General features: G+C 41.9%; 1 protein-coding gene across 4 annotated transcripts in view; it reads left to right on the forward strand.

Annotated features, from left to right (window-relative positions):
• Positions 1-16612, forward strand: part of ROBO1 (roundabout guidance receptor 1) — a 680236-nt gene that overhangs the window by 384500 nt on the left and 279124 nt on the right. Inside the window, exon 1 of one of the 4 annotated variants that reach the window (XM_054270281.1) lies at positions 2646-3128. The exons of the other annotated variants lie outside the window; for them this stretch is intronic. Within the exon in view, the coding sequence (XP_054126256.1) occupies positions 3074-3128 (55 nt within the window). The 5' untranslated portion in view covers positions 2646-3073. Of the gene's footprint in view, positions 1-2645; positions 3129-16612 lie in introns of those variants that run through there. 4 annotated transcript variants of the gene reach the window in all.

Here is a 16612-nt window from a genome sequence, read left to right on the forward strand (position 1 = left end):
ACCTTCTGTACACATTCTGTATGTTTCTTGTCAGTTACAAAGTAAATGGATTCATTTACGTTGTTAGAAATTACAAATGCCATAGAAAAGCACTAAAATTACCTTTTATATTTAAAGATTAGAGGAAATACATCCCATATAATCAGAGGAATATATAAGAATGACACCTTACAAGTAAATAAATAGATGTACAAGTAAAATATATGTGTGAAGGTACATTCATAGAATGGGTGAACCTATTTATTTCCTTTAGAGTGGCCTACTGGTAGCTGCGTAGATTTGCTTTTTAAAGAGATGCAATCACTTAAAATATGTAGAGAATGTGGCACAATGTGGGTCTGCCAAGTATTGATACTACAGAAATAATAAAGAAAAAAGGGTCTTCAATATGTTATTGGTGGTGATGATGGTGTGTTTTCTTCCAGAAGACTATTTAGTCTAGGCTTAAAAAAACCTCAAGAAATCTGACTAGATAATAACTGGGACAGGTTAACAAAATACAGTATGAAATTCCAGTCATGAGACATGCATAGAAGAGGGATTACAAAATACCTGCTAGTTAGGGTCTTACTCATATTTGACCCTATCTGGGAACAGAGGTGAAATAAATGTACTCTTGAGGCCCCTTTTCAGCCCTGCATGTGACTCCTGTTTATTTAATCAATTACAAAAGAACAACCCCAAATCTAATTTATTGAAATCTCAAACTTCTCACTAGGATTCAAGGATTATCTCAGGGCTCTTCACTGTTTCTGCTGTGTGGTTTTAACTGTGGAGGTGCTAATGCATTTTTCTTTCATGAAGTGCAGGATGATGCATGAGGTCACAACAGGAAGAGAAATGGTTGGCTAGGTACAGCTTGAAGAAATGTGCTCATATGCAAAATTATTCACTGCTACTGATTTCACAGTTATGATTGCTTTCTAAATGTGTTTGATATAGGACACTAATTCATTTTTCTCTGTGAAAATTAATTGGTGTAAAACACTAGATTATTTTTCTAACTTTTGGGTGTTAATCAGTTCTTATCAGTTTTAGGAGAAAATCTTGCCGGTTCGGTTTCTGCTGATAGAGATACACCATATACATATAACCAGGAGCCTCCTTTCCCAATGTAAACCAGTTTTGATTTACAGTATTGAAAATCTGTCTTTATGTATCTCATACTCATAAAAGTGGACTGAAACAGACTCAGTGCAATGCACAGGACCTTTCTGTTGTTGGACTTTTGGTCAGTTTCCCCTGAGGGATGCAACACGGGGCAAACTCAGTGACATTCCTTGTGGTTTGACTGATGGTGGTGGCTGCCAGCACCCAAACCTGTTTGGCTGATAACAGCGTGGGGTCTGTATAAATCCTGTGACAGAAAATACATCAAGAGTGTTTCTATATAGTTTGATTATCCCACTGCAGATTTGCTTGCAATGGGATTAATATATTCAATATGCTGCTTGGAAATGAAATTTCTTCTTCTGGCTCATGCAATCCTCAATGAACCAAATCTAGGGATAGCTGGAGCTTTTCTGTGAGGTGGTAGTGTAAGTTCTTCCAAGTTCCCGGTAGTGCTCCCCTTCTTTCCCCACCACTACATCTCATGGTGTGGCATGGACATGCAGGGTTGGTCCTGTAGCATTTGTCGGTGCACTCAACCGCAGGAGTGACGATTTGAGGATGCTCCTCTTAGGGATTTGGTCCACCCTGGAGCACGGCCAGGCCTCGGCGTTGGGAGCCACCCGGCGAAGCGCAGTCTCGGGAACGCCGGTGGAGACCCGAACGGGGGTTTTGTGTCTTTGCTTGTTTTCAGCGGGGGTGGGCGAGGGGAATACGAACTTATCTGCGCCCGGGGCTACCCCCATCCCCTCCCAGCGCTCCTGTCTGGGGAGGGGCTCCGGGAGCCGCCCCGCGCGTTACCTTCGGCGGGGCAGGGCCGGGAGGCGGCGCCGACTCCGCGCAGGGCGGGGCGGGCGGGGAGGGAGCGCCGGGCCGGGCAGCGCCGCTCGGGGCGTGCGGGGGCCGCGTAGGTGCGGCTCCTTTAAGGTGTCCCGAGGCGGCACCAGACCTGCAGCAGCAGCAGCAGCGCGGGCAGGAGGCGGAGGCGGCCGGGAGGGGGAAGGGGAAACCCGCGGCGGAGGCGAGCGGCTCGACGTGACAGCAGAAAGTTGAGGCTCGGCCCCGCCTGACTCGTGCACCCCTGCCCCGGCGGCGGGGCAAGGCGAGGAGCCGCTCCTCCTCCTCCTCCCTCTCCTCCTCCCGCAGCCGCCGCACCGAGGGCCGGCGGTTGGGGTGGGTGGCTCGGGGGCGTTGGCCCGGGGAAGTTTTGCTCGCCCTCTGCTCTCTCCCTGCCTTTTCTTTCTTCTTTCCTTCCATCGCCCCTCTTGTGCCCTCCTCCGGCGCTGGGGCGGGGGCCAGCGTGGGATTCCCGCGTGCAGGGGCGGGGGCGGCGGCGATGCTGGGCTGGGCTCGGGGCAGCCGCCGGGGCTCCCCTGCCCGCCGCCCCGCCTGACCGCGGCCGGGCTCCGCCGCGGCCCCCGACGCGCCCGCCTCCTTCCCCCGCCATGGGAGCGGGCGCTGCCGCCGCTCCGCCGCCGCGCTCTGCCCGCCGCTCGCCGGGCGCGCACTGACTCGGCGGGGACACTTCGCGGAGCTCCCTGCCCGCTCCTCGCCTTCACGGAGGGCGGCGGTGGCCGGTCCTGCCCGTCCCGGCTGCGCTCCGTTACCGGCTGGTCCCGGAGTCTGGGGCCGGGGCAGCAACTTGTGCTCGGGAGGCGGCGGAGCTCCGCTGCGGGAACTCGAGGATCTTTTGTTGTCTCCTATCGCTTTGGATAGTCCTGGGAAGTGTCAAGGCGCTCTGAGGAAAGCCCGGGCCAGGAGAGGGGAGGCCGGCCGGAGTTGGCGAGCGGCTGGAGCCCCGCGGACCTGACAGCGCCGTGCCCGGAGGGGGCTCGCCCCGGACTCCGGCGGGATTAAAGAACCTCGCTTGCCTTAAGCTTCTGTGGAATTATAACTGGGGGCTCTTCGTTTCTTTCCCCCGCTCTTCTGGCATGAGACTGCTTGCAGGCGCCACCCGAGGACAATGATCGCGGAGTTTGCTCACTTTTACCTCTTTGGATTCATATGTGTCACCTCAGGTAACCACCTCACGCAGGCGGGTCACACACGCGGCCGCGGCCGTGGCAGCGCTCCCGCAGCCGCTCTCCTGCTTTCTCCCCCCTCGCTCTCCTCCTTTCCCCCCCTCGCTCCCTCAGTTTGGCCCCTCCGCTTCTCTCGGCCCCCTCCTTTGCTCGGGAGCGAAGCTCGGCTTCCACCCTGCGGGCGCCCGGCCCGCGCTTGCCCCGGGAGCTGCCCGGGGCCGTGGGGGCTGCCCGGGGCCGGGCGCGGGGGGATGCGCGGCGCCGGGTCCTGCCCCGGTCGCAGGGCTCCCACCGAGGGTCCGTTGATGTAACCAGGGCTGGGGTTGAGCTCCGCGGGCTGGGACCCTGTGTAGGTGGCTGCGGTGCCGCTCGGTGCGGCCGCCCGCGGGTACCGCGCACCCTGGGCCGGGCGGTCCGTGGCGCATCCCGCCGTGCCCGCCCCCGGGCCGGGTTAACCCCGCACAGCCGCCCCCGGGGGACCACGGCGGTGAGGGAGGCCAGGGAGGGCTCCTGGGGATGGGTTTTGCGAATAAAGTTTACACACGTGTGTGAAGTGGAGCGCCGGCGTGCTCAGGGGGAGTGGGGGAGATGGCCTGGGAGATAGGGGGGGATTAGTGCTCATTAGGCACAGTTTGCGCGGGGCTTATGCGTGTTGGGGCATCTTGTCGTGCCTGTAGGTTACGGATCTGAAGAGCAGTGTGGAGGGCGGGTTGGGCTCCGTGCGCCCCGCTCGGAGCGGGTGCGGCTCTGCCGGGGCTTGGGGGGTTTTCGGGTTTATCTCTGCACAAGGACCTTGTCTCCCTCCGGAGAACGGGTTTGTCTCCCCGCAGTGTTGCTTCTCGCTCTTAGGAGCGCCTTTTGTTACAGGCTAAGTGAACGCAGTGAATGCTTGTGCCATGGTGGAGGTTGGTTTGAGCGCTAACTTCTCTATTTAATTGATTTCTGTAAGTTTGCAGAGGAACCCTTTGAGTCATTAAAGTTATGGTAGCATGAGACATCTGGTCAGTGAATGAATGAATGAAGTTTTTGAAAGGCTGAAGTTCACTGCCTGAAGCTCTAAGTCTTAATTATGTCACTAACTGTAGTAACTTATGTCTGTTTCTAGATTATATCATAAATTTAACTACTGAAGTTTTGCTCTTAGGTATTAGTTTGTTCCTTGTGGCTTTGGATATGGCAAACTTTGCATCCCTGAGTAGTTCTTGCCCTGCTCACTTTTGACCATGTCAGTCATGCCATCTTTAATTTGATTTTTCTCTGTATTGCCTCCTTGGCAGTACATGGAAAGAAACAAATGGAAGATGGAAGAAACAAATTGAATGGGAAGAGCCTTTGCTCCCATTTGCTCTTTCTGAATCTTTCATGGCAATCATCCCCACCTATGAAGAAAAGTTGACTTCATAGTGTACTCTGTAACTTGACCATGTGTTGGGATGTTTTAAACTCCCAAGTTAAGAAACCATTTTATTTAATTTATCTTTTAATCCTCTCATCTTTTAATCATATAAATGCTCAATAAAGTTGCATGCAATGTTTTTTTGTAAATTTTTTTCTTCCTCCGAGGGTGGGGATGCTATCTCTAATAATGTTGATTCCAGCTGAGTTGGAGAGGGAAAAAAAAGGGAAAAAGCCATGATTTTTTATGAAGGCTTTTAATTTTGTCATGCAAGCAAACTCAGTAACAAAGATAAGAGACAAGCACCAGATAATAATGCTGTTTCAGCTCCTTCACCAGGAGGAATTTCTTTTTCCCCTCAACTAGAGTGTGGTCAAATACTCAGTGTTGTGTCTGGAACAATGGAGATGCCAGAAACCTTTGGCAGGATGAAGTTTGAGGGCAGATGGCTGCAGTGCAGAAGGAAGGACAGGAGTCATCCACAGCAGTTTCCACACTGAAACCCTTTGAGTTCTGCTGACAGCTGATCTTGCAAGTTGATTGATCCTTTCCTCCCTCTTCCACTGAAGGGTCTCACTTCCCTCGCTTACACCCACTGCTGAATCAATGGTTTGTGTGGCCACACTCTAAATGGGATGTTAGGAACTTCTGCTGAGAGGTGGGAAATGACTGGGGGATGGGAAAGAGGAAAAAAAATTATAACAGAAAAAGTAAGTGGGTTAATGTTTGTTAAAACTGTAATTGGTAAACCACTTAAAATTTAAAACCCCTAATTTTTACCTTGGTGTTGTCTCTGTGGGATCCTGTGAAGTACCTTCTTTCATGTAAGCCTGTGGTTAATAAATGTTGAATACATTTAAATTTGAATAGTGTTGAAAATTGGAATATAGCAGCTTTCCTCCCTTATTTTCCCAGTGTAATTTCAATGCTTCTTTGCATACAGAATAAGAATTGCTTTAAGGGATAGTTCTCTGGTATCCTTGTTTTCTTGAGTATTCACCTACTTTCTGCCCTTTCTCCTTCATTCTGAGGCACACTTTGCTTCAGATTCCATGGATTTTTCATCCATCTGCTCCCCAGGAAGCAGCAGCATCAAATGAGTACGTTTGGGAAAGAAAAGCTTTCACTTATCTGAAGGGCAACATGCAGAACATTTTTGCTGGGAACGAGTGTCAAGGTTCTGCTTTCCCACATGGGTGTTCATTGCTCTAGCAATTCTCAAGGCTGAATATGTTACTGTGTTATTTTTCTGTTTCCCTCCGTGGAAATCTTTATATTTTGACGAGTTGTTTCATTGCATTGCTGATTCCCATCTGCTCAGCACCCACCCTTTCCCCCTTTCCTGTCCATGTTATCCCTTACTAATTACTGCCCCTGAAATGGGATTGGTGCCTTTGCTCCAGAGGTTTTTCCATGCTGTGTGGAGCAGGCAGCACTGACACAGCAAGGCAGGAGTGTTTTTCAGTGATAGTTCTAGCCAGTGGAGGGCAAAATTGTCTCTTGTATTCATTCCTTCATGGGAGAGTCATCTCCTGATGGTTAATAGTTTAAGGGTGCCCATGGAGTGTCCCCAAAGTCCTTTCCAGCGGGCTAAGCTACCTAGTGGAGTAAATAAATCAGCCCCTTCCTTGATACATTTTGTTTGTTTGTTTGTTTTAGAAGTTTGAACTTAAAAGCTGCCTCATAGAGTGCTAGAGCATTTCTGGAAATGGTTGTACTCCTTTTATATATTCTCTGTCTAGTAGTAATAAATAAGGAGAGATTTGAAAAAAAAATACACAGTAATTCAAAGGATTATGGAAGTATTAAATGCCTAATCTGTAAAAGCAAATAAGTCACACAAGAAAACTTTAAAAATCACATTTTTTCATCTATCCCTAATACATTGTGTGCTGTTCTAAGTAATTTTACTGGAATAATATTTAAGAAAGATAGAGCCAGCAGCTTAGAGCTGAAGAAGCTGCCCCACTTGTGTTGTGTTTGAAGAGTTAAAGTTAGCAAAGAAATAACCACATGCTATAAAATTGACAATTCCTTACTTGTGCTGAAGTACTCTCCAAGTATCCAGGTATTTGATACAAAGCCAGTTATCCTTGTGAGTACTGATAGTATCTGTAGAGAGCAGAAATCTTTTTTTCTTTTCAATATGCATGTTTGAATTTTTTTTGTTTTTCAGCTAGAAAGAGACACTTTTTATTTTCCCTATTGCTTGTCAATTATCTCAGTTTAAACCAGAGCAATACTGAAGCTGATTTTTGCTCACTGCAGTCAGTGTTGGTTGTCAGATGTTTTTTTGTTGAAGTTGCAGAGTAACTTCATTAGCAGGGATCATCTGTAATGTTCATCTGAATTTTGGGGGAATCATGTATACTGTCCTAAAGATTTTATTGGAAAATATGAGTTTATGTGAAGAATACTCCTGAGTGTACATCATAAAGATTTTGATTGCATTTACAAAAATAGAAGTGCCATTAGAAATATTATCAGAAACTACTGACACTTAGGTAGTGGTGTTATCATGTTAATACTAGACATCAAATACCTTTGCCAAACAATGCATGAACATCAAATGCTTTAGAAATTATGGTCAAAGACCAATTTAGTTTTCATTAGAAGGTGGAAAGAAAAAACCTTTAGAAAATCAAGACAGGGAAATTTATGGTTGTACTTAAAATATCTGGGAACCTGTTCCCTCATTTTCAAGTAACATTGGTTTTGGTTGGCACATAATTTTCCTAAATAACTGGAAGAGTTTTATTTCACAATCCTAAGCAGCTGTAATATTATGTCTCGTTATGGGATAGCTTTCCCTAATGAATATAATGATAATTTGCTGTGTCTAGCAAGTCTGGTCACTTGCTGCAGTTGTCAGTGTAGAATTTCTGTTGCTGTTAAGTGTGCTGTGTGCATAGCGGTCACTACGCTTGGTGTCCTGTCCTGGTATTTGCCTTCAAAAATTTGCCTTTCATAGGGAAGATTCCCATTGTCCATGTCTAAGTTATTGTTGTGGGGTTTATGTATTTGAATAGTTTGGAATGAGTCATTTTTTTGTTGATAGTTGTTAGTGTTTTGAGGTTATTTTGTGACCTTGCTCTTTCCAAGCAAACAAAATGGCACTTAAGGATTTCATATGCTGAGATCCTGACACATTTTATTTGTGTGCTCTGTTATATAATCTCATTTGGTGGTGATAACCTTCCTTAACTTTTCACCTGAGTGCCTCTTCATAAAATTGTAAGGTAAATAATGAGGTAACTGAAGTAGCAACCAAGGTGTATTTTAAGTCCAATAAATTGTGTAAACAGAGGAACTAAGAGTATTTTTCTGTTGGTGATGAGCAGGTTGACCAAAAGGTGAGAGTAGGGCAACAAAAAAATATTCTTAAGTATCTTGAAAGCTAGAGATTCTTTTAAGGGGAGATAATTTACTAGTTTATATTTTCTTTAGGAGAAAGATGTGCATATCTTCTATACATGTATATTTCAGTCATACCGTGCTGTCTCTTGGGTAACTGTGTCAGCCTTAGCATCAGCACTAAATGGTTGTGGGTAGAAGGACATTTGATGTGAAGAAAAAAAAATATTTTATGAGCACAAATATTTTGTAATGCTGACATAGATGCAACCAGGTGTGTTGGATTCTCACAGCTGAGACTTGGTAGTAATGAAAATCTCAACAGAGAAAATGTGTAGCACCTGGGAAGCTAATAATGACTTGAGTTTTCAGTCAGGTGTGCAGAGTTATGTTATTCTGTTGTCGGTCTCGAGATCTCATTTTAAAGGCGCTAAATCTTTTGGTGTCCTGATTATTAACAAAAGCCAGTACTGTGAGTTACCTTACCCTGAAGGTGATGATACAGATTTATTGAAATAAGAATTTCAATATATGAATTTAATTCTGGATGTCAGAATTTTTGTTGGTTCACTGTTCTTTAGGAAAAAATGGTGGATTTACCCAGATTTATCCACAAAAATGATGAAATATGGCTCTGGAACATCCTGAAGGTAAGGCCTTTCAAACCAGGAATGTATATGATACAGTTGGTGTTATGACAGCAGCACACAGGGACAGATGTTTGTTTATGTGGGATTGTCCATTTCAGGTGTGAGAAAGAGATGTTTGTTTACGTGTGATTGTCCATTTCAGGTGTAAACAGTATGGGAAATGTCCTACACTTAAATAAAACAATGAATAGGGACTCAGGGAAAATATCTATTTCCTTTCCTGTCTTTTGAAAACAAAGTGAGGAAACTAATTTTTTTTATGAGAAAGTGAAGGAGTATATGAACAACCAATGAAGTCAAATACTGAGAACTATTCTCAGACCTGTAGTTATTTTCCACGCCTCTCTTGCTCTGAAGCTTAGGAAAATTTCTGACTAAGACTCATGTGTGTCTGTGTATGACTGATTAAAACAGAATTGATGAATTGACAGTAATGAGATTTGTGAGTGGCGTCGGGCCAGTGTTTTTAATTAGAGCCTGCTTGCCATCTGAGCAGTGCAGCCAAGGGGAAGGTGCAGAGTGCTCTGCTCACACCCAGGAGCAGCCAAGTCGTTTCACCTCTGCTGAGGACAGAATGCTTTATGGAATGGCATAACCTTAAGGTGGCCTTACCAAAAGGAGGCAAGCCATGCTGAGAAGGGGAATAGAAAGCGTTTTGCCTTGTATTTTAGCGGTGAGTAATGTTAATTGTGTTTTCCAGGAGCAGAAGCTTGGAAGATTAGAAAGGAGGATCTACTGTTAATAGGCAGAAAATGTACTTGTGGATTTAAATAAAAAATCTGTTTGTTTTACGAGTTTGTAAAGCAATTTGGTGTCTTAGTGGAAGCTGCATTTCAGGTCCTCAAGTTTACTCTTAGTTTCATTCAGCACCACTACCCAAAGACCTACACAGAACTTTTCCAGGTTTTGATGAACAGATGTGCTGTTGGAGGAGTGGGGGTCCTCATGGTGCCACTTGGGCATGCACTTTGCCTTCAGATCTCAATGTCCAGTTCATGGGTTTTGGTAAAAGCAGCGGCCTAATGTCATCTCCTACCTCATTTTTTGTACATTTTTCTCGTAAGGGATTTTTTTATACGTATATGAACTCTATATGGCTGGTGCATAAAACCATTTTTAAATAAAGGCATCTTAGGTATTTATCTTCTCATTCAGAAGGCTGACATGTACAGACTGCTTGTATTAGCATCTGTACTTTCACATAATAGTAAATGTGTTGCTGAAGATTCCTTAGCATTCAAGGAAATTCCATAAAAAATTACTGGATTTAATTTCTAAAGAACAGGAGAGGACCTCTAAGGGTTTGCTCACTGATGGTAGAGGTAAATTCCACAAGGTACTCCTATTTAAGTATTTTTTTCTGTCTTTACTCCTCTAGAGAGGCATAGGGCTTTTTGTACTATGTTAAATGTTTCTATTTATTTACGTGTAAGTAAATAACTGGAAATTAAATAATTAGAGCATTTAATTTTAGTACAACTTCCTATAAATTCAGCTTAGACCAAAATGGGTAGTTGAATGCATTATTATTGTTATTATTGAAGTGGTAAGAATATTCTTAATAGAAAACAAGCATTTTTTCTGGGCTGCTGCCATCTTAAAATACATACTCCTTCTTTGAAGAAATGAATAGTCAGATATGCAAAATTATTCAAGCTGCCCTTTTCTGTTGCAAAGTATTTGCTCAATGTGGTATTGCATTACCTTAAGTCTAATACTAATATTGTGAACGATTAAAATAATATGAACACCCCTGACTGTAGATTAAAGGTCTGTAAATCTGACAAGCCTGTGCTGAGGTCTGGATTTAAAATCTTAAACTTGATATTTTATTTTCTTCATCTTGCATGGTGAATTAGCAGTGGAATAAGCTCAGTTTTGGGACAGCATATGTAACCTATGTGCAGGCTGGAGTCATCCTTGAGAGCCATATGAGAGAGCTGTGTAGTTTTGTGTGCTCTTCATGTTGCTTAGTTCTGTACTCTTTGTCTTCTGCTCCCTTGGCTGTCTTGTACATAAATCAGAATTGTGATTTCTTTAGAACTGTTAAACTGTTTCATGCTAGCATTGCATTAAAACTTGCTTGGCTGGCATTTTTGTGCCTTCTGAAATTAGCATGTCCTCAGGCAAGGTATTTATTTTAGATTGTTGGTTAGTTATATTGCCTCTTATCTAATTGCTCAAATGCCTTTATGTGGAAGATTAGACTCATAGAGCAGTTCATGGTTATAAATTCAAGTATAGAAAACTTTAGTTTTACTCTTTGCTTCTACAGTAGCATAACAGACATTAACAGCTTTTATCTTAGAAATTAGGTTTTAATACATGGCCAAGGATTTAGTATAGGCCTAGAGATGTGCATTGGCTCCACTTCATTCTGGAAACAGGTGAAAGGAGAATTAAATGGTGTTTGATGGAGGATATGCTTGAAAGAGTGGCTGGATTTTTTACAGACACTAGACCTCAGATTTTTGGAATCCAGGGCCTTGTGATATGTTGAAGTTGGGACCCTACAATCTAAATTTGGAGCCTCTTAAAATCAGTAGTGCCTGTTGAAAATCTTGATTCTAGTGTTTAAATGAAATTGCCTAAAGTGTTTGACTTTATCTTCAGTTGCAAATGTTTGTGGATCATTGTGGGTTCTTAGCCAGTCTGAAAACTGAGATTGTAGTGACCATTGACTTAAGAGCCAATTAACTGAAAAAGCTGTATAACTTTAAATTTGCATGGGCCTCACTAGCTATGTGAAGGGTGAGAAGCCAGTGAAAAATGTGTTTGAGTATGTGTTCTTTTAGGAACTTCTCAGCTCGCCACTTTTGTAGTGCACTTTGCTAACACTGGTCAAAAGCAGACTTTTCAACCCAGACACCTCCTGTTGGCCAAATAGGCCCAATCATACAAGCCCAAGATGAGGACAGCAGCCCCCAAATCCACAGGTGGATCTGTGTTTGTGTTGAAAGTGTAATCCAAGGTCCTAAAATACCATTTTTGGATCCAGTGCTCAGCAATGTCACCAGGCTTTTTCTTGTACCAAAACCTCTTGGCACCTGGTATGAAACTTGGCACCTGCTGTAGCTTTGTGCTAGGAGATCTCTTGGATGCCAGGCAGGTTCAGAACTGGGATCTCAGTGCTGAAATGCTTCTCCCCTCACCTCCCGCTCACAAAACAATTCTGTCAATGCAGCTTTCTGCTGCATTCTGGTTTTGGAATATGTCTAAGGCCCTAGGTACTGCAGCTGACAGATACTTCATAATCAGAGTGTTTAATGGTAGGAGGTGATAAAGGGAGAAAAAAAAAATGAAAGTAGTGTGAGGAAACAAGGTAAGTAGGGATAGTAACAAACTCTTTTACTTTTTACTTCCTAAAGAAGCAGGAGTTGGCACAGGAGAGATTGGAGTTTGGGACTATGGTGCTGTAGCAGCAGAATGCAGGAGAGAGGATGTTTGTAATGAACAGGTTGAGCACAAAGGTCTGATGGAACTGTGGAATGAAACTTGTGCTGTGCTAGTCATAAAAATGATTGGCAGGAGGCCCCGTGCATGGAGTAAAATCCTGTCTTCACCACTGTGGAAAATTATGGTTTCAGCTGTGAAAGGAGGTGAAGCTTGGAAGGAATTAGCATATCTCTAGCACCGAGTGGCATCTGGAACTGAATGGCTGGGTTAAATCATTCAGTGGTGATTAATGAGGCTCCTTACTCAGGTTGTGCAGCCTTTAAAAATTAAAAGAAGAAATTTACAAGTAAATGCAAAGCAGAAAGAAGGAACCATTGCTTTATTTACCTCTTTAATACAGAGAGCAGAATGAAGTCTTCCCTACCCTTTGATACAAGGAGAGATCTGTTAAGTGCTGTTGTTAAGCTTAGAAACTAAAAGATGAATTTCTGAGTAATTGTTTTGAGGAGCATTTTGTGACTTTTCAAATGCATATGTAGCAATGCAGACCTTGAAATGAGGAGGAGTGTGCAGGATAGGATTTTGCTGCTGCTGAGTACTTTGCTTTCTAGAAAACTTCAGAAAATAGTGATTTCTGTTTTCTCTCCCACTCATGAATGTTAATCTGTGTTACCTGTAGGGAAAGCAAATATTGAAACACACAAAGTGAAACAGGCTTAGAGGCATAGCATGCCCTTTAACTTTCCTTGAGCGTGGTTCTGGCAGCTGCTGAGCTGAATGGTGATGTAGCTTGGTGTCCTATCAGGAAGAAATGTTCAAAATGTTCAAAGGCTGTTCCTCTCTTGGAGGATTACAGTACTGATAGGAACACACTTCTGTTTGCTTTCAAGTTTTTAGTGGAGCAAGTACAGAAACCAGTGAAGTGTGTGTTTGAGTGTTAGATTTTTTTCCTTCAGAATTGTGAAAAAAAAAACAAACCTCAAACCCAAATAGTGGCATCATTAAAGGAGCTATTGCCTGAAACAATTGACCTTTCCACAGCAAGTTCATATAGGTAGAAAATAAAAGGGAGCAACAGTAAGGTATTATCCCTCTGGAGCTAAAACAGGATTCCACTTTAATTTCTATCCCTTAGAGAATGAAGTTCCCTAAAATGCACTGCTGAAAAATCTCTGCTCACAACAGTTTTGGATTCTGGATTGCTGGGTTTTTTTACTTCTTTACTGGCTATCTGGCTTTTATTTGGGGAGAGGATGGTGGTGTATTCAGCAGAAAATAAGGAAGAAATAATATATAGGGTTTTTTTAAGCAAAAGGTTTGCATCTTTTTCATTCATACTTTAATGTGGTTCCCATGACCATAATGTGCAAAGAGATTTTTTAATCCTCATCCTCCCTCCAGTGCTTCATATTAGATGGGGATTTTTTTTGTTTTCCCCCTGCATTTGCTGGGACAGCCAAGATAGGGCAGTTGACCTGGTGCTTTAATGTTGTGACCAGGAGGAGTGAATGTTATTTTCACAGGCAACTTTTGTGGTGGTTTTGTTTGTTTGCTTGGGTTTGGTTTGTTTTGGTTTTTGTTTGTTTTCTGGAGGGTTTTCTTGGGGTTTGTGTTTTTTTTTTTTTCCAATTCTCTTACTATAAGATTTATTGATAGAGTATGTGTGTTTGTTTGATTTTTGAGTAATAACTAGGATTTTTTTTTTCAGCAACATGACTGTTTAGATGTCTAAAAGTCAATTATTATTCCAAAAAGATTGGATTAAAGTCTGCATTGAGATTGTGTCTTCAGAATTGATAGTTACGTCTTTGACAGAAATTAACATTTTATTTTACATCATTTCCCAGAAAGACATTTAAAGTTTGTTTTTCTGCTACCTTATTACAGGAGGGAAGGCAGCAACCTCTCAGCTAGAAATGCACAGTGACCTACAGTCTAGTAATAATTAGAATTAAACAGAGTTAGTAATTTCACTTGGCCATTTCGTCAGAATTCCTGCAGGCATGCAGCTGATAATTTTGAATCTCATAAAATGAAATTTTATTTTACTCACCTTACTAAGGTCAAGTAAAAAGCCACATCAAGTTAATGAGTCCCTTTCTTTGCAGTGAACTGAACGTGGCGTTTGTTTTTGTTCTGGCAGTCATGAAATCACAGGGTGTTGGCGACAGGTCCATTACTGGCTCTGTGCAGGGTTGCTGAGGGCTCTTACTCCACCCAGTGCATTATGTGTGCAGACTTTATCGTACTCGTTAAAACTTGTTTCAAATTCAGGAGTCCTTTTTTTGTTTTTTTAAAGCAGTAATAAAAGGAAAATAAAAATAGCTCCCTCTCCTTTATTAGCGTAAATGAAAGAGTAACAGCAACTCATTCCTTTTGTGACCTGAGGAAATAAAACAAAATTCAGATGAGTTCTCAGCCCCTTAAAGTCAAAGGAGGTTTGACTGTTGATGTCAGTTTTTATCTTGCTTTGCAGAAGCTCAAGTTGTGTATTACTTACTCTACATGATGTTACATAGAAACCTTAACAGTGGAAAAAAGGAGATGATGACAAATTGTTCTTCTTCAAATTGTTAAAAAATGAGACGCGTTTAATGGCCTTTAAAGTTCTGTGATTTAGGTTCCCTTTTTTCATTCATAGTAAGATTGAATTTCTTGTGTGCTGTTGGTGTCTTTTATGTGGTAGCCAATCTTTCCCCTGCTCTCAGAACAGCCAAACTGGGTTTTTTTCAGCTTCTCATTTTTGTCTTTGATTTTTTTTAAATTTTTTTTTTTTTTTTTTTTTTTTTGTGTCTGATAGCTTTTTCTAAACATTTCTGGTTTGGAATTTTCCTGCGCTGTACAAGATACTCTTTTTTCTGTTTTCTTTCTTTGTTTTTTTTGGTTGCATTTAAGGAAGTGTAATACATAAATCCAAGAGTTTGTTTTCTGTAGTTGTGATTTTTCAGATAGCAAAAATGCTCAACTGTCAGTTTTGAAAGCTAGTACAATCTGGTTCCTTCTAGCCAGTATTTGAAAGGAGCCATAATATATTCGTACTTAGATGTCAGTAAGCTCATCATGTTTTAGAACATGTTATTTTCAAACCTCTACTATTTTTTTTCCCCCGTGAAGTTTTAAATTACACCAAAAATAAAACCAGACTTGTTTTCCTTCCTGTGACTTGTCCTTTTTCCTAGAAGTACCAGGTGTCTGATCAATAGCATGTGCTGGGAAGCAAGAATTTCATCTGAGCAGACTTGAAATGCTCTTATTTACAGCTTCCATGAGCTACAAGTTGTATGTTTCTTTTTGTTTTGCTTTTCACCTGGTCACTGCTAGGTAGAGTTTTGTTATTCCACTACTGATTTAAGACACAGATATGTACATAGTTTTCTTCAGGCTTTTAAAGGCTCAAGTTTAAGTGGTAGATCATTATTCTACGCATCAAAAGTGAAGGGTGATTAACTCTGTCTGGGTGCATGCAGTGTAATTTTAGAGGCTACAAATGTTGTTACAAATCAGGTTAAGGTTTAAAGGTGAAAGTTTGGCAGAATGACTTTTACAGCTTTAAGTTAATGTATGCAAACAAAGAAAGTCTTGTTTTCTACCCATTTGTGTCTAATGAGCAAGTAGCTTGTGGTACAGAAAAGAAAATGGGATTATTGTGCAGTTTGCCATAAAGTTAAAAGTACATACTTTTTGCTTCAATTTAGAAGTTCCATTAAATAGACTGAATTTAATAACTTTTTTTAGGCTCCTCATCATCTAAATGTAAAGTGAAAGGAAAATGGCTTTAAACTAAGTGATAATGATAAACTAAATGATGATGGCTTTAAACTATTTTAGCTTAACTTTTAGCATTAATGTATTTTTGTTGATTTCCTCATGATGTCATTAAATAATTAGAAGAACCTGTTGAAGTAACACATTAAATGCTCATAGTATGTTTAAGCTTTACTTCTAGGTAGTTCTCAAGTAGTATTGATAACTTGGATTTTCACTCAATTCTCTGACTTACCTGTATTTCTGAAACTGTAAGTTCAACAGCATGTGGGAAAAGAATGCCCATTTTTTAACTGACAGGGAAGTTATATACAAAGGCAGCTTTTTTTTTTAAAGCTATCAGCCTGATTTATGATGTTAAAATTGTAAATAATGACACAGGTAGGGTCTGTCTGTGTCCACTGTCCTTGTATCTCCCTCCCTCACCCTTAAAGATTTCTTAAATAGCCAAGCAATTGGGAAGGTCTTTGGAATATCTGTGATGGGTTCTATATACATTGGCTAAAAGTTAAATAGTGTGGATTTTTACAGTACTACATAGTAGCATAAGAAGCTGTTCAGCTGCATCTGTAGTGATCTAATCTGCTAGCCATTCTGAGTGCAGAAGCCAGGGTGTATAAATGGAATGAAACAAAAGGGAAGTGATTAGCGGGAATAAAAATAAACATCTTTTAGTCTCGGTAAATGATACCTTTAAAGCACAGCAGCCTTGTCGAATATAATTAAAGTTGTAAGAACTGGGGTAAGGTGAGTGGGCTCTATTCTCTGAGGTCATGGTGGAAATACAGAGGTCAGGGTTTTGCACTTAGTCTTATGTAAACAATGTCATGCCTTGCTAAGTATAAGAATTGATTTACCGAGGTTAAGATAATTTAAAAAAAAAACCAAACAAAGTAACAAAAACCCTCAAACAATAAAAA

Source organism: Melozone crissalis, unplaced genomic scaffold (assembly GCF_028551555.1).
Source record: "Melozone crissalis strain CALT ecotype California unplaced genomic scaffold, PUWL_Pcris_2 ptg000009l_1, whole genome shotgun sequence".
Taxonomy (NCBI): domain Eukaryota; kingdom Metazoa; phylum Chordata; class Aves; order Passeriformes; family Passerellidae; genus Melozone; species Melozone crissalis.